Source organism: Uloborus diversus, chromosome 6 (genome assembly GCF_026930045.1).
Source record: "Uloborus diversus isolate 005 chromosome 6, Udiv.v.3.1, whole genome shotgun sequence".
Taxonomy (NCBI): domain Eukaryota; kingdom Metazoa; phylum Arthropoda; class Arachnida; order Araneae; family Uloboridae; genus Uloborus; species Uloborus diversus.
Genome location: NC_072736.1, coordinates 32,107,581 through 32,126,473, shown reverse-complemented (window position 1 = coordinate 32,126,473; position 18,893 = coordinate 32,107,581). Strand labels below are relative to the sequence as shown.

Genomic DNA, 18,893 nt, shown 5'->3' with positions numbered 1-18,893 from the left:
TAGTATTGGGGGAAGAATTTGATTACAAATTACGCAGCAACTATTTATTGATTTTTTTTAATTGTAAAATAGCTCTTTTAAATGCATCAAATCACACAATTGGATATACATACACTGTTTTATTGCAAGATAAAATACTGTCGCTTTAAGCGCACAAGTCGTTTCTGCACTTTTCATCAAAAATGATTTGGTCACAAGCTGGTTGTTTGTAACGTAATTTACCAATATGTGTAATGTTTTATGGTCATTTGTGAACGAAAAATATTTTTAGAAAATTCTAAAAAAGTCGCATCAGAATCAATTATACAGGGTGTTCCGTTTTAATCTGCAAAACCTTTATTTTCGCAACCGTTAGTCCTAGATGTACACTTCCAATTGCAAAAATGTTCAAAATCAGATGCAGAGTTAAGATAGCGAAAGTTTGAAGTAAAAATAAAAATTAGGCAAAAAATACAAAATTTAACTTTTTATACGGGCCCCAGGTCCCCCAACTTATATTCAGGGAAATAATCTCCATTGAAAGCTATTACTGACACAAAAAACTTGACATTTGTGCGACCAAAACTCAAGGAGATATTCCATTTCAAAGTTTTAAGGGACCATACAGAAGATGAGATTCAAACTTATCACCCTTTCAGAAGAATGACAGGTCATCAAAGTACAAAACAAGATAAACAAGGTCATCAAAGTACAACAAAACAAGGTCATCAAAGTACAACAAAGTAAACAAGGCACTTACAGTTTCCATTGCTATTCAAAAATAAATGTAAATGTTATGCCGTGATACGCAAAAATACACTACAAAACCTCGAACAATTTGAAAAACCACACCCTATGCATACATAATTTTAAACACTTGTTAAAAGCTATATTTTCCCACCAAAAGGTGTTATTGACAGCGAGTGAAAAGTGGTGTAAGTCACAAAACGCTGCGTTTCATATATCGGGAGTATTGGTCGTACTAATTTCAAACTTTTTGTTTTGGAATTACTTTTCAATGGAGATTATTTCCCTAAATATAAATTAGGGGAACGGCGGCCCGTATAAAAAGTTTTTTTTTTTTTGACTCATTTTAATTTTTACTTCAAACTTACAATTTCTTAAACCTGAATCTGATTTTGAACATTTTTGCAATTGAAAGTATACACCTAGGACTTACGGTTGTGAAAATAAAGGTCTTGCAGGTTAAAACGGAACTTCCTGTATAGAGGGGAAAAAATTTAAAAAGCAATACCTCATTTTGAGCTCAGCTGCAAATACCACATTACAGGATGACAAGAAATGACTTAGACACACATAATACACCATAACTTCAATGCTAATGAAAATATTACGAGCAATTTTAAAAATAAATATGAATACATTATTTCGTCTAATATATTTACAAATTTTCAGTGGCTACCTTTAGGATTAATACAGAGCTTTAAATGTGTGACAAAATTTTCAGCTCTGGGCCGCAACGTACTTACTGATATTTTATTCGATCCCTTGCATAAGGATTTCTTTACGGATGCCAAAGTTTTATGGAATTTAGCACACAGCCTTTTCTCCAGGACCTTCTTGCACTGTTGAACGGCGTCAACGACTTCAATCTAATAGTTTGGGGTGAGATATGTTCTAGAAAGAAAATATCACTTGATTTTGTTGATCAGGGGATAAAATTAGTCCAGAAACATGTCGCAAACGCATTTTGGAAGATGTTGTTTTACCTTGGTCGCAAAAGTTCTTTGGAAACAAAAGATGAACCTTCCAACAGAATTCCAGAGCTGCACGCAGAGCTAAAGACACTCACGATTGGTGCAAGACACATTTTCCGGACTTCGTTGGAGCTCAAGAATGGACACCGTATTCCACAGATTTAAACCCAATGAATCATTCTGTTTGATCCATTGAGGAGACAAGGGTGTGTGCTAAACCTCATAAAAATTTACCATTCCAAAAGAAATCCCAGTGCAAGGAATAGGATAAAATGTCAGTAACTGAGTTGCTGCCAAGAGTCAAAAATTTTGTGACACGTTTAAAGCTCTGTATTAATCCTAAAGGTAGCTACTTTAAAAATTTTGTAAGTATATTAGACGAAATATTTTATTCATATTTATTTTGATGTTTAGTCGTAATATTTTCATTAGCATTAAACTTATGGTGTATTATGTGTGTCTAAGTTATTTTTTGTCAGCCTGTAATAATAATAGTTCACATTCGCTGAGTTTTAACAGTTTCTCTTTCATATTTGATTTACGTGCTGTTAAATTAAAAAAAAACTGAGATAAAGTGTGCAAAATTTCAATTAAAAAAACTAGCATTCTTATTTAGTTTTATAAAATAGCTGTAAACTAATAATTCATTGTCCTTTGTGCAGGTATACTTCCATACTATATCCTCTGTCCCTAAAACGTCGTACCATTTGTTCTGCATCCATTGCAATGGGTGCAGTTTGGAGCTTGGCAATACTTCTTTCTGCTCTGCCTCTGCTAAATATCGAATATTATGGGACAGAATTCTACGGGAACAACGGAGTTTGCTTGCCGTTGCAGATACACGATCCTTTTGGACAGGTAAGCAGCGTAAATTTCAATGAGAATATATTCAGAAAGGTGGTTTGTGCAGTATTTTTGAAAGAGCAACATACAATAGTGACGCAATCTCCGTAGATGTAAATGTCATTGTTTAACACTAGAATTACAGGAGGGGTCCTTTTGACTCCAAGCAAATGTTTTTGGCTAACTGATTCTCTGTATTTTCACGAAAAGATTAATAATTCCTTAACGTTACCTGAATCATCGTATATGTCATAATACGAGTATACAGTTTTCAAGAAAATTGTATTATATTTAAAAACCAAACTAAGTAGTTGTCATTAAATTGGGAGCAGGTGTTATTTTGACCTTGTTGAGAAAAAAAGAAATGTAAACACATTTACTGATGCCGAAACAGAGCAGAAACTCAAAAATGCCTCTTAGACTATATCATTGCAAGAACTTGAAGTATTCATAATGTTTTTGTACTTAAAAGGGGGCATTACCCTCTAGCTTCTGAAATGCAGATGAAACAGCGCTAGTTATTTTGAGTGCATTTAAAATTTTTAAAACTACTTTATTACATGAGGCAGTGAAAAGTAAAGGGACGTAAGAGGACATTTTCAAGTTTTTAGTAAAACGCGTTTAAAGACGAGATCCTAGGCAGGCTTTCATTGAAAACTTTTTCTAAGTCATACTATGTATCAACCCAGTACTAGCATCCACCAGTGTTACTAGTTCTATCTCTTGACCTAAGTTAGGGGAGAGGTTCACCTATCATTTCTACTAGTTGTCACCAAATTTGTAATTTTTTCACTTACATTCCTTTGGTTCTGACTGCCTCATATATGTCCTTAAAATCTCTGTATCCTTTAAACAACATTTATTATAACTATCTTTATTTTAATCTGATTTTTACAAATATATAACATTATGTAGGGAGCTATGAAGATTTCTGCTCAGAGGATCAAAATGGCCCCTACCGTATTTCTCAGTATACACAGACCGCCGTAACTCTGGTGTTAAAAGATAAAATAAATTATTGCATTCTAATGAATGCAATCATAAATGCAGGTTGCATTTAAAAAAATATGTTTTCGATGTTTTTTCGTTAAACTGAAGTTTTTTTTTGTTTTTTTTTTTGTTTTTTTTTTTTTTTGTTTTTTTGTTTATTACTTATGTGTTATATCGAATCAAACTTGGAGATTTTAGGGTTGTGTCAAGATTTTATCTCCTGAGAAATGTGAACACCCAAACATCTGCGCGAATCATAACAATATGTTTACGTGCTTCACTTTACAATGCTAAATGGGAGGAATACGTAATGAACAGCATATCTGTGAAGAAAAATATTTCAAGAAAAAATCAAAGGGAAACTTTCGATCTCCCACTCATTGCATGTATTATATGTAAAAAGTTAAAAATCGTGTGATCTGATTTTTCGAGTTGAAACAGCTTGAAATAGTCGCATATCTTCTTCAGCACCTTACCGTCAATTTACAGAAACTCCCGATAATCCGCGAGCGGATTATCTGTAGAGCGGATTATTCACGAGTCAATCAACAATCAGGAACATGCTTTTTTCGCAGCAAAAGCAAATACCTATTGCTGTTTTTTTTTTTTTTTTTTTGATTGAAAAATTGTAAACTAACTTGTTTTCATTTGATTTATTAATTTGCTTATTTATTTATTTATTGTGCTTTTTTTATCGTAGATACGCTTGTTCTTTCTTAATTTTAAGTTCTGTTGTGCAAAAATACAAAACATTTTTCACTATAACTGTACTGTATATTTTTTAACTGTTTGTAGAAAGTATTATGCAGCAGTACAACCAAGTTTTCGATGAGAACAATTTTTAAATTATTAGCCTCTCATTTTAGTCTTTTTGCAGTTTATCCGCGATTTTTATTATCCGCAACACTTGTACCCAGAGGCGTGCACTAGAGGGGGGGGGGGGAGAGAGAGAAGGGACACCTGTTTGCCCGGGCTCAAACCTGAAGAGGGCCCATTATTTTTTAAATATGGGGAGGGGGTGAATATGGAGGAGGCCCGTAAAATCATTTTTGACGGGCCCCGAAATTTCTGTGCACTCCGCTACTTGTACCACCCAATTCTGCGGATAGTCGGGAGGTTACAGGATTTATAATGCTACGGCTGTCTCTTGTGGGTAACTAGCAATTGAATAACACCCAATTACTTTCTGAAACTTTTCTTTTCATGTGAACACTTGTCAATTTATATCAAAATCTATTTTTGTTAGGCTTGGGAATACTCTACCTTTCTCTTCTGTGGGCTCAACTTGGCTGCTTTTCTTTTCATCTTATTTGCCTACTTGTCAATGTTCTTCACCATAAGTCACTCTAAGATAGGACTTCGCTCCACACAACAACTTCAAGATAGAACCATTGCCAAGAGGTTTGCGTTTATTGTCGGCACTGACTTTCTGTGCTGGGTGCCAATAGTCCTCATAAAAGTCATTGCCATGGCAGGTAATACATATTTTTAAATCACTTCGAGTAAATATTAGTTTCCATTAACATAGAATTTGCATATCAGACGTAATCCTAATCTTTCACTCAATAAAAACATATTAATCGCCCTTTACAGCATCAAATCCGCATCAACTCAATTTTCAGTCTATTAGCTAAAGAAGACTTCATGTTTCAAGACGTTGACAAATACATATATTTTATCTATTTTTTATAGTTAATATCGTAATTCAGTTTCTTTTTCCTACACTTCAACACGTTATCTTCTGTAAAGTAACAACTCTCTTGTGTCGTATTATGTTTTATTGTATTCTTGTAAAGCTTTTAGGTATTGTTTTTGCCTACTTTATGACATACATTAATGTTAAATTACCAAAATTTTTGTCAATAGCGAGCGCATTTCATCACTTGTGATAACATGTGCAGAAGCGTAAAAAATGAATTTCAATCTGCGCACTGATTAAAATAATTGTTTAAAAATGTTAAACTTTGTCAAATTACTTTAAAAATGGCTAACAAGGAGACAGCACGATCGTAGGGTCGGAGATTTGCGTCAGTTTTTTTTTTTGGTGAAAGAGGACCCCTTGTACCTTACGTGGTTAAAGTAATACGACGCAATACTCATAAAACTATGAGAAAAAACGATTTCAAGTCGCCATGGAGTCTCCTAGGCACCTTATGAGTTAAAAATGTCAGTCTATTGACGAGCTGCCGCTAGCCTAGTTGGTTAAGGCGCGATATTGTGCTACAGAGATAGCACGATCGGATCGCACTCTGGACCTTTTTCTTTTCTCTTTTTTTGCTACCACAATAATTAGTGGTAACGAAGTAGTAGTAGGATGAAAAATATGAATTGTTTTAAATTGTTCTGCTGGAAGAAAAAGAAAATATTTTTAAAAAAAAAGATGTAAATAGATTCTTAAAAATTATGTAGGGAGGAGAAACTATTTTAATAATAGCTGTGAAAACAAACAAAAAAAAAAAGATCCGAATGTTTTATGAGCAGATGTCCCTCATAACGTAAGGGGACCACAGGTCAAAAACCTTTACTAGGCAAATCAAACCGTACAGAGTAATGAGCAAGAATGTTTTTCAGTGAATGAAAAAGTTTGTGATCCTTGGCAAAAATAAATTTCAGAAAGTAATATAGGGGTGAAACGCGTTACCACTAATTGTTGTGATAGCAAAAAAAAAAAAAAAAGAAGAGAAAAGAAAAAGGTCCAGAGTGGGATTCGATCGTGCTTTCTCTGGAGCACAAGATCGCGCCTTAACCAACTAGGCTCGCGGCGGCTGGTCAAGAGACTGGCATTTTAAACTCATAAGACGCCTAGGAGACACCATGGCGACTTTAAATCGATTTTTTTCATAATTTTCTGAGTAATGTGTCGTACTCGTATTACTTTAACCACGTAAAGTATTAGCGGTTCTCTTTCACCACAAGAAAAATTGACGCAAATCTCCGATCCCACGGTCGTGCCGTCTCCTTGTAAGTCCAATGTTTTTAAACATGCTCTTCCAGAAAAAAATACTTTCAAAATTTTGACCCCCCCCCCCCTGAAATTATTGTACTGAAATATTTCGTGGCGTTTGTTTCTTACTCGAATAAAGCAAAACAATATGCTATAATATTTCAGTGGTGAAGCTAGATACTCTGCAAAACTTAAAGAAATTACTAAAGGGCAACATAATGACACTTGATGAAGTTTGGGAGGTGTTGATCAGTAGGGTGTTTGTGAAGTCTTGCATTGATAGAAAAAAATAAATTTTATAAAAATTACTTCAAATTTAAACATAATTCTTCTTTTATTTTGATCCTTATCTCAAAAAGTTTATTTCACAACGTTCATACACTTCTACGTTTGCACCATTCGCAGTTCTAAGCAGACTAGAAAATCGCCCGTCAAGATATGACGGGTGGAAATTGCTTCTACATTTGAAGAAAGCAATAGCCTGTTTGATGATATTTTGATATATTGAAATTTTAACCCAAACTCCAGTAGATTAACCCTAAACTCCAGTATATATCATTCACTGTTGAACACTTTTTCGTTTCTTCATTCTCCTAAAATGACTGTCCTACCAGTAAAACAGTTCAGTTACTGTATCCATTTAAGTCGAGTCAAAATAAAGCACTTCCCTGCATTTCAAATATTACCAAAGTATATTATTAAAGTATCATGCCATTGCGCGAGTTTCATTGTTGATGACGTCAGGACCGTTACTCGATCAATGGCTGTTAAATATATATATATGAGGACTTAGACATCCTCGTGTCAAGCTCTATGTAACACAGACAGAATCCCTTTTCTGGGAAGTGAGGATTTGATCATAACATTCCTTCAGTGAATATGAACTGTAATAGGAGAATTGACAATGTGTGACAAAACCAGTAGTTCGGAGGGGGGGGGGAGGGAATTGACCGCCAAAAACCCTCCTCACGACATTCCTGGGGGTTGTTTTTTTTTTTAATAGACGCCATTTTTTGTTTTTCATGCTGGTACCACTTACATGCCTTTAGCTAATATTGAACCATGGCCCTTTTCTGCGTTAAACCGACGCAACTAGGAACGGTATCCTGTGCATCCACCAATCAATGACAAGTTTTGAAGTTAATTTATTTTTGATTGGACGTCACCCATTTTGACCGCAAGAGGCCCTGGACGGAACCCTGGCATCTATCAATCAATGGTAACGTAATGGAAATCAGAGATTCCCTGCGGCGCCCTCTTTGTTAACATGAGTTGCAGCGATTTTCACGGCCTGTAAGCGGAAGCGAAATTTATTGGGGCCATAATTGAACTAATGAGAAAAAACTTGATAAGCTAAGAATAAAAAAAATAATTAATTTGAATTTTCACATTTTGAATTCAAATTATGTTTTTCGCAATCACGAGTGTGTATATATAGGCGTGTGTGTTTGTGTGGGTATATGTGTGTATTTGTGTGTGCGTATGTGGGTGTAGGTGTGTGTTTGTCTGTGTGTGTGTGTGTAGGTGTGTGTTTGCATGTGTGTGTGTGTGTGTAGGATATGGACGCAACCTGGAGATGGATTTTCGCTAGAGGAGCAGCATCGGTAGGAGCCGGTCGACGGTGGTACTGCAGAGGGAGGCGGGAGGGGGAGGGGGAATAAAATCATAGGAAAATCAAAACAATAAAATGAGAACAATAAGCAATGTGATTGCTCAAAAAAATTTATATAAGTGCAAAAATTGTTTTAAAGACATATTCTCTCTCAGTGCAAGACTTAAAAAACACAATGTACATTGGATACACTTTGCCCCCTGCACCCTTTAGCAAACGGAAATTGATTGATTGAGTGTCGCATGAAATTCACAATCTAATGCTCAAAATATGCTTACGTGCTCGCTGCAAGCAATTGCGACCGGACGAGCAGACTAGAGATATTGCGCAGCAAACCTGCGAACGGCGCCATCGAAATTTCACACAGTTTTTATTTCGTAATAGTTCGAGCATTGGAAAAAGCATTCCCTCATATCCAGTTGCTTTGGAATTTCCTAAATGAAGTCAGAACCAGAGGCGCTCACAAGGGGAGGGTCGAGGGATCCGGACAATTCCTAATGTCCTTGTGTTTTTTTTTAATTGACTATAATCCTATGTATATAACACCTAAAATAATTCCAGAGGTAAAAGTTATTAGGTTTAATAAATGAAAAAATATGTTTTTTTCCCTCTCTTTCTTCGCCTTCGAAATCGAACTGTATGTGAACATAAATTGTTCTAGAATAATGATTTTGCTTTGCTATTTTTATTTTTAACTATGAGAAAATTAAATGCATTCATTCTTGGGCCTTCTGGTTATTTTTATTAAACATTTTTTATTCATAAATTAACTTTATTAACTAATACTAAATAAATATCCAATATATATATATATATATATATATATATATATATATATATATATATATATATATATATATATATATTTAATGTTTTTTGTTCCCGACAACCGGTAAAATTAAAATAATATGTTTTTGAGTGTGTGTTAGAGTATGATATGCGAATGGTGGACCTTCGATCCTGGGCTCCCCCTCCCCCCCCCCCCCGTTTGAGAAATTCCTGTGTGCGCCACTGGTCAGAACAAAGCAGGAAACGTTGAGACTCAAATTAAGGATTTTCTTAACAGAGACCACGGCGTTATCCTTGCGTTAAGTGTCAAAGAATTTCTTTCAAATGAGTTTTAGAAGTTTTCTTGAATCCTCTTGTCATTTCGTCGCCTCAGAACAACAGTAAGACATCTGATCATAGGAATACAGTAAGATGTCCTACTGTTGCTTTGAGGTGACAATACGATACATCGATGCGCTAAAGTAAGAAGCTATTTGAATTTCAGGTGTGGAGATTCAGAAGGATTTGTACGCGTGGGTAGCTGTCTTTCTACTCCCAGTTAATTCCGCTCTGAATCCTGTCCTGTATACCTTGACAACTAAGTTGTTCAAGCAGCATTTGGCCAAAATTGTGTACAGCTGCAGAGGCCCTGCAGCACACAATGATAGTAATTCTGGCATCAGCCTCAACTCCATCCTACAGCACAGGAACTCTAAACGAACAATTGTCACTACCTTCTCTGAGGTTTGTATATCTTTGCTCAAAGTTTCTTCGCATGTTAATGCGCCTAAAAGTTTCTTCTTTTGTTTTATAACCCACATTTTGTATATTTTTAAAGAATTTTTTTACTCTATGGCCACATTTACTTTTAAATAAAAACTTATGCAATTAAAAGGTAAAATATCCATTAAATAAATCTATCAACATATCAATCTATCAAAAGTATCATCATAAAATCATCAAAAAATCATCTATGAATAAGTGAAAAACATTAAACGTTACATTATTACGTAAAATTAAAACATGAGAAGCAAGGTTGGCGGTGATACAAAATAATATTTTAGCTAAACAAAGGGAAAGGAAACAACAGACTAAGTACCAATGTTTTCTAATTCTTTATTTTCCTCAAATCTTTTATTATCATTATTAAGCAAAAAAATACCTATAAGATTGATCTTTTTGCATAACTATGCAGCTACTAAATTTTATCCAATTTTTATTTTAGAAGGACCCTTGTTCATCAAACAGGACATCTCTTTTTGTACCGGACAGTCCGGCAAGCCTCCGCTTATCAGCTTTATCTTCAAAGAAAAAGGACTCCTTTTCCAGGGAAGACATGTTGTAAATATCGATTATGCCAATCATCTATGTGATTTAAAAATAGTCCAAAGAATCTGTTTTTTTCCCGCTTTTATCTTAAAAAGAGGTCCTACTCGAAGAAGAAATCGTATCCATTTGGCCCATACAGAGAAATCTTTCATTTGCAGAGTGTTAGGTTTTTATGCATTACGATCACGAATGGCAGTCAAACAAGTGGAAAATGCAATCGGAAACACATTATTGTTACAATAATACTACTATAAGCAGAACAATCTTGAATAGTGAAAATACAGTTACAACAATGACAAGTTGTATTTAAACTATTACGCATCTGGTCATATTAACGCAAATTAGTCGTACGATTAAAATGATTATCTTGATCTTTTATGAGAACTGAATAACTTGTTAAAATATTAGCATGAACAAGTATGGAAAAAAATTGCTTTGTCTACTTCATTCAGTAAGGGTGTAACCCGCACGACTTTGCCCGTAGTAGAAAATTAAAAGGTCATTTGGTTCGCCTGTATATTTACAAATAATTGATAATGAATTTCTCGAAAATTTGCTATGGCTATTTGCTCGCCCATGTTACGGTTCCACGTTATGATAATTTGGTAATTTAATCGTCCAAGTTATGATAATTTGCTCATTAATATGTTCTTAAAATTAAAATGTAAAAAAAAAAAAAAAATAGAATATAAAAATCGAATTTTTGAAAAATCGCTTCGAGCTGCACATCCACATGCTAGAAACTAATTTTGTGTCAGATTTCATGAAAATCGGCCAAACGGTATAGGCGCTATGCGCGTCACAGAGATCTGGACAGAGAGGGATCCAGATATCCAGACAGAGAGACTTTCAGTTTTATTATTAGTAACGACTATTACGGTTTGTCGATACAATTTTGTGATTGACTTTCGACAAAAATTGTAGTTGTTTTTTATTAGAACTCCTTCACACGAGGCAACTAAGTTGAATCAATTTCTGAACTGACAGTTATTCGGAAGTGTAACCAGGTAGAACTGTGAAGGAATCACCTGGTATCCTTCACACGATTATCGTTTGTCGATAAAATTTTGTGATTGGTTCTCGGCAAAAACTCTACTTGTTCTTTATTAGACTTAATTCGCACGAGGCAACTTAGTAGAATCAATTTTTGAGCGAGTAGTTATTCGGAAATGTAACCAGGTAGAACAGTGAAGGAATCACCTGGCATCCTTCAAACGATTATCGTTTGTCGATAAAATTTACACTTACTATATTATGCTGTAAAAATATTAACTTCTTACTCAAATTTTAATAGGGTGCTCAATGACCCCTCTATTTAACATTAGCAGTAGCATAGAAAATGTAACAAATTTAGAAATATTTAATTTCCCCAGCTGTTCTTTTGTAAATAATTATTTTATTGCAATATATATGCATACTGGGTGTCCTTAAAAAGACTGACTGCTTTTAAAAATTTATAACAGGAAAACAGTAAATGATTAAAAAAATAATTCTTGTGGTGAGCCGTAATTTTTTTCCCCTGAGTTCCAAATTTTATTTGAAAATTTTTCCAATAGATGGCGTTGCAGATAGTAAGCCCGTAAATCAAAAAAAATATAGACAATTACATCATAATTTTTCGAAAATAATGAACAAAAGAACAAAACAATATTTTCAAACAATCATCTGCGGTAATCCCATGTCGCAATTGGAGAGAAAAAAACGGTGAATTTCAATTCTTCTTTTTTGACTTACCGGCTTACTGTGTGCAGTGCCATCTATTGAAACATTTTTGAACTAAAAATTGGAACTCTAAGGGAAAAAATTTGCGGCCCACCACATAAATTTTCTGCAAGAAATTGTTTTTTATCATTAACCGTTTTCCTGTTACAAATTTTTGAATACAGTCAGTCTTTTTCAGGACACCCTGTATTACTCGTGTATATTATAATATGTAGCATTGTTTTTTCAGTTCACTGTATTTTTTAACCCCCTCTCCATACTTACGAGAATAATACCGGTTTGGGAGAGGGGTTGAGCAACCTATCTCAGTTGAAATAGGAAGCTAAAATTATTCTTCCCGTATATTACTTTCCACAAGTCTAAAAATGATGAGGGGTGTTCTGTTATCTAGGAGAAACTTTTTTTACATGTATTTTTAAACCACCCTAATGTGCCGCTACCATTTTCATCTCGATGAGTTGAATCAACTGTAAGATTATTGCCAAGCGATTTCTTAACATTAATTGAGTCAACTCGGTTCAGTTTTAACAGCGTTGTGGAACAGCTGCTAGAATAAATAAGGCTTAGTTTAGTTGTGTGAGACAAGAACAGTAATGATCGGTGCCTGATCGGTAGGACGTTGGATTCGTAACCGGGTGGTTAAAGATTCGATCCCAGCTGGTCAAGGATTCTCCGCGTTCGTTAATGGGGACTGGGGCACGTTAAATATGTTGTGGTCACAAATTCTTCCAAGGGAGTCAATACCTCTGGGAGTGCTGGACGAGGGATTTCTAGGCTTCAAAAAGTCAGAGCTGTCTTCAGGGTCCTATCTAACCGGTTAAACCACAAGACGCGGTATGTACGGAGGATCCTTGAGTGTGAAGTGGTGTGAGGCATGAAATTAGCTTTCTTTTTATGTGCGCTTTCTTTCGAGAATAAAAGTTGAGTCAACCAAGTTGCCTCGTGTGAACACAAAGATAAATACCGGTCAGCTAGTTAACGGACAACTTTTTTGAAAAGTTGATTCAACTAAACACTCATGTATAGGATGCTTCAATCTACAGGACGGTAATTTTTGCAATGTTTTAAAACCAAAACGGAAAGTGGATGTAATTGATAGATATATAATGTAAAAGTTTAAATAAATAGACCATCTGTTAATGCATTATTCCTTAATAAAAAAAGGAAGATACAGAAGACTTTACAACTAGTCAAATAATTCGCTCTTAATTGAACCGCTGTGATGAGTAAGATAAGTAAACTGCAATTGAAATCGAACTTGAAAAAAAAAAAAAAAAAAACTTACCAATTTGAATCGTAAAAAAACAAATTGAAATAGAGCTATAATTTGTTTGTGCCGAAAACAATTGACAATACAAATAATTGTCGTCCAGTGTTATATTTGCAAAATGAAATATTCTCTTTGAATTAATCTCAAATAAATAGTAATTAACAACAGACACTTTGAGACTCAAGTAATTATTGGCAATATTTATTTCCTTTACGGTGATTACCATCAAAGTGATTCTGGACAAAGTGACGATTAATAAAATAATTTATTATCTTTAAATTTATCTTTGGTTAATTGATTGGCAGTAAAGTAGTACAACTTCTAAGTAACTGTTAGTGAAATGTACTTTCTATAAGGTGGCAATTGTAAAAATGATTTTTAAGTTATTTCCGAGCAAAATGTTGAAATTCTTTTGGTGGTTATAAATTCAATGTTATTGTAAATTGAGTGAATTTCGTTATTCGTGTATTGCCGTCAAAATAAGTGATCACCTCATAGATAATTCTCGTTAAAATAATTTTTCTTAAAGCAATTCTTGATGAAAAGTAAATTTGGTGAAGTGATCGTGGATAAGCTATAACTTGTGTATGAGAAAAATGTTCAGCAAAACAGTCAGTAGTTGTGAGGAAAATTGGGAAAAATTGGTGATTTTCAACGAGTTTTACTCTTACTAATGTGTTTTTGACAAAATAAACCAGATTTTGTATAAATAATACATTTTACGCGTCTGTAGCAGAAATAAATATTTTGCACTATGGGCATAGAATGCATATGCAGGCATATCTGAAAATGCTCATAACTGGATCAAAAATAAGAGTGAACAATGGGGGTCGTTTCCAAAATTTTAAAAGTATTTTTTTCTGAAAGAGCATGCTTAAAAACATAGGATCTGATCATTTTTTAAGTAATTTATTTAAGTTTAATATTTTAAAAAAATTACTTAAATCGTTGCGCTTTCATTGTTTACACTTCTTTCGTGTGACATCACGAATGATGAAATGCCATTCAATATTACCATTCACAGAACAAAATATTTAATTCGCATCTTTACTCACGTGTATTGGCAACGATATGGTTGATAGCAAGCGTAGAGCGCAATTTTAATTCGCTGCTTTATTATCATAACGTGGAAACGTAGTAGAAAGATGCGCCAAATTGCATCATTTGTGACGTCATAAAGACCACGCCTTGTTTGAAAAATCGGACATTTTGAAAAATTAATTAAAAAAAAAAAACTGTTGGGAAAATTAAAGTGTTTTATGGGTCTATGTAATTTTTTCTTGCTCATTCTATCCATTTCAATGACTAAAAGTAGTTTTTTTGACTGAAGGAAACCATCTCATTAAAAACATTTGAGGACAAATTTGTTGCATCAGTATGTTGCGGAAAATTAATACAGGAATCTTAGTTGTTTTGTTTATTATTATTATTATTATTACTGCAATTTTTTAAATCCAGCTGATGTACAAGGTCCAGCATATTAATCTCCCGTATTTGGAGAGAGTTGTGGTGCGGATGCGGTGGTAAAAGGGGTATCGACATGTAGCAGTATAGTATGAGTCATTTGCAGTAGCGACAATGGCATGGCATGATAAGCATCGTCATATGTTGTGGAGGAGCATATTCCAATTGGTGGTTTTTTGATCATCTTGCAGCAATAATTCTGCATTCGGTACCAACTTGTCCGACATGATCTCGTACGGCTAGAAAAGATATTTAGTTTGTGAAGATCACAAATTAAGGTGAATACTAATTGTAACTAATTGTGAATATCACAATGTCCAGGTTTGTTTTTACATTCCTATCAAAAAATGGCTGCCACAAAGTGCTCGACACTTTCAGCGCTGTAACGGTCTGAGGCCGATCAAGCCTTTTTTTTTTTTTTTTTTTTCAGTGCAGTACCCGTGAATCTAAAGTGTGATACCTAAACTATTTTTAAAATCTGGAGCAGAATCATATGAGACGAACTGGAAAAGAACGGCAAATTCCTAAGCAGTAATCAAAAACTCTCGATTCCACTTAAACCATTGTATCCCTACCCTACTCCCCCGGCGGCTTGTCCAAATATGGGAGGTAAATATGCCGAGCCCTGTGTAGAATAGCATTCACCACTAAAAGAAGTCATATGAGGTGAAAAATATTCCTCATTCTTGTAATGCTTCTTTTCTGTTAATGCTATTCATTTGTATTGCAATTTCAGTTTGCAAATAATATTTTTTAATTAAAAATCGTTTGTGTCTAGAGTGCATTCATTTACATTTTATTTATTCTTTACATTTTCGAATTCATTCTGTTTTGCTCAATCTTGAAACCCATTTTACTTTGCTATTATTTATATTTTTTCATGCCATTGAGAAATTAAGTAAAATTAATGCAACCTAGAGGTAGGAACCTGTCTCAATTTTTTTTTTATGTCTTCCTTTTTTTATGTCATGCCATTAAGAAATAAGATAAAATTAAAGCACCCTAGAGGTAGACTCTTTCGCAAGCTTGGCGTTGTTTCTTTTTATAATTTATTTGTTTACGCAGAGGCACCACTTGGAATCGAACCCGCGACCTAGTCATGCAAAGCGAAGCTCCATTAACAAGTCGCGGAAGCCCCGAGTTAAGCGTGAGTTTGACATTTAAGGACGGATCCAGGGAGTTGGTGAGGAAAAGGGGGTCATTACAGTCATTAAATCGATCAAAAATTCTCTAAAATTGCGTTTTGCGTACTTCAATTTCTATAAATTACTGGGGCAGAATCCTAGACCATCTATTTAAGCAATTATATTACACTTATGATGGCTTTTCTATCTTATTCTTCTTCTCGGCATGTTCTAGAAATGGACCCCTCCAAAACTTAAAGATAAATCCACCCTTGATGGCATTAGCCATCTTGTGTTCTTGAAAAGAGAGATATTGTGTTGCCAACTATGTCTCTTTCGCGCTGTGTAATCCATTGAGAAGAGATAAAATGGAGGGAATGAAGACATTCATTTGTGAAGCCAAGACCACAAGTCACGTCATAGATTTCAAAGCAACGCATTGGAAGAAATCAGGTTCCTTTCACTTGTTTCACGCAAAACATGCCAACAGTTCTTCGTTTTTGAGTCACGTGACTTGGGCTTTTGGCCTTAGCTTTTACTACGCCAATGATTGGACTTGCTCCCCCCATTTACTAATTCTTTCTCTAAGGTGCAATCTGGTCTATTTTTGCAGTTATGATATACATTTTCTTTTTCAGTTATAAACCCTCGTTAAAAAAAAAAAAAAAAGAAAACTGCAGATAATGGAAGTGTAAAGGAAGATCGATTAATAGGTTTTCAGGAAAATTCACTAAAGCTATTACTCTGATTCCGTTTCCCATGTCTTGCATCAGTAGCGCAGCCCGGGAGGGAGAGGGGCAGTCAAACCTCCCCAAATCCTTTGTTTTAACACTTATGGCCAATCCTAGTAAGGTATTTCATATGCCTCCAACAGGCAAATTCTGGCTGCATTAGTGGTTTATATTGATCACTAACCATAATGTTTTAATTAATTTAAAGTTATTTATTTTTGTTTTGTTTCTTTTTTTTTTGTTGATTTTTATCGTAGTTTAATGTGAATATTTGATATAGAAATTTATTGATATATTTTTTGTATAAAGTGTCTCAGTGTATTTTTTGAGTAATTACGAACAAATTTTATCCCTTTGTTACTTTGAATAACATGAATGTAAATATTTTCATCATGCATTAAAATATTACCAATATGGCTCTATATTGCAAGTATTGATGTGTGTTATGTTAAATTGTTGTTGTAATTAATGTTTAATAAAATAATCAGTTTTACAAGAGTGTTATCTCGCTGATTTAGATCTTTTTTTCAATGCTGTTGCTTTTTACCCGACTATGGCGAAGCCAAAAAGAAAGGTTATGATTTTTTTAGCTGTCAATGTATGTTTGTATTTACGTACGTTCCACCGTAACGCCTAAACTATTCATCCGATTTTGAAGAATAAGGTAAGTCAATCTTTCATACGTAAATTTTTCTGTCAGTTTGATATAATGGCATTTGAATTGAATTATAATGTTATTAATGTGAAAATGACAGAGGATTTCAAAATAACTAATTAAAAAGGAATATCTAACGTATCAAATGACTTGTTTTACGAAATAACACGGTAATATCAAACAGCACTTACCTTGTTTCTTACCTTTTAGTGTTTTTTTTTTTTTTTTTTTTTTTTTTACCGTAGTCGGGTTTCTCAGTTTTTTGAACTTTTTTTTTTTTTTCTAATCTCGTATAGTAGCTGTAACCTAAAATTGGGATAAAGTATGGGGTTTAATATTACATTACTTTCATTAAGTTATAATCTTTACCTAAATGTGCATCCTTCAAATGTAATTGTAGTAATCCATAACTTTTAAAAATTGTTTCTGTAACATTTTAATTAAGTAAATTACAAAAACGTTTTGTATCGCTATGTTTATTTCATGACTTGAGTTTCCGTAATCACCTAATTTTTAGTATTTTTGAAAAGGTGTATTTAGTAATAAGAGTTTAATAAATGTTATGGTGGTGTAAACTTTCAGTTTTTTCAATTAAATTTAGAATATTAATCTTTTACATAACATGTATCAATGTGGGCACTCTCTTTTGTTTTTGATTTAAAGTTACTTTCAATTCGAAAAATTCTGAATTTTTTTTTCTTTTATTAACAACTATTACACATATCCTAAGTGTGAGAAGGCAAAAAAATGATGAATGTCAATGATTTCATTTCAAAAATCGAAATTTACAAAAAGGTTAAAAAAAACATTAGAAAAAATGAAGTGTAAATAAGTGTACTCTTCAAAAAAAAGCCACCGAAAATTGCTTGAAAACAAGAAAAAAACGATACAAAATGTTAAAGAAATTTGTTTATAAGAGGAGAAAAATATAAATATACACAAATCGCAAGCACATAACTGGCTCTTTCAGCCCCGGCATAAGATTCGTGGGCTCACATTTTACACATTACACATTTAACCCATACCTCTCCCCGAGTGCCTTCAGACAGCTTTCCATGAAGAAAGATTCAAGTTGCATCGCTTCAGAAATATTCTTTGTTTTAAAAAAGAGGTGGTATAATTATGTTCACCCTTAAAATGTTAGCCCATATTTACGTACTGTCTAACCATCAATTACATGGAAAGGCTCATATCCGGGTTATACGCGGAAATGGACGTATCTATTAGTTAATAGGGCTGTTAGTTAGTTTGTTACAGATGTGCACGTTTGCCTCTCTATTATTTAATCCCAGTTTTGTAAAAATAAAAATTTGTTCACGGCAATATTTTTTTAATCTGAAGTATGTTCGATCTATATTCTCACTACAAAAATTAATTGATTTATTTATTCTCCAAAAAATTGAGCTTACTATTTTGCTTTTACATTCCCGAACGAAATGAAAACATTTTATTTTCGTTTTGTTGTTTCCATAGTAAATATTTTTGTTTCCCCTCCCTTTATTTTAGAGCGTGCAATAAATGAATAAGGCACTAGTGACATTAGAAAACGCATGTCTGTATCCCATCGCTATTTTCCCTTCTCCCCTGCTAGATTCATTCAGATGGAATCATCTTTACTTGGCCGAGTGCCAAATTACATACAATCTGTGGTCAAACAGTAAACTAAACCTAAAAATGAAGGCCACTATCACATGTAACGTAATAGCATGCCTACTTAAAAGTGTGCTTCAAAAAGAAAGCTTAT

The 18,893-nt window shown here is 33.9% G+C and overlaps 1 protein-coding gene across 1 annotated transcript in view; it reads left to right on the top strand.

Annotated features, from left to right (window-relative positions):
• The window catches only part of LOC129224316 (relaxin receptor 1-like), a 52,444-nt gene extending 42,245 nt beyond the window's left edge, over nucleotides 1-10,199 (top strand). Inside the window, exons 16-19 of the mRNA XM_054858753.1 lie at nucleotides 2,360-2,555; nucleotides 4,777-5,005; nucleotides 9,360-9,598; nucleotides 10,080-10,199. Of these exons, the coding sequence (XP_054714728.1) occupies nucleotides 2,360-2,555; nucleotides 4,777-5,005; nucleotides 9,360-9,598; nucleotides 10,080-10,199 (784 nt within the window). The remainder of the gene's footprint in view (nucleotides 1-2,359; nucleotides 2,556-4,776; nucleotides 5,006-9,359; nucleotides 9,599-10,079) is intronic.
• The last annotated feature ends 8,694 nt before the right edge of the window (nucleotides 10,200-18,893 follow it).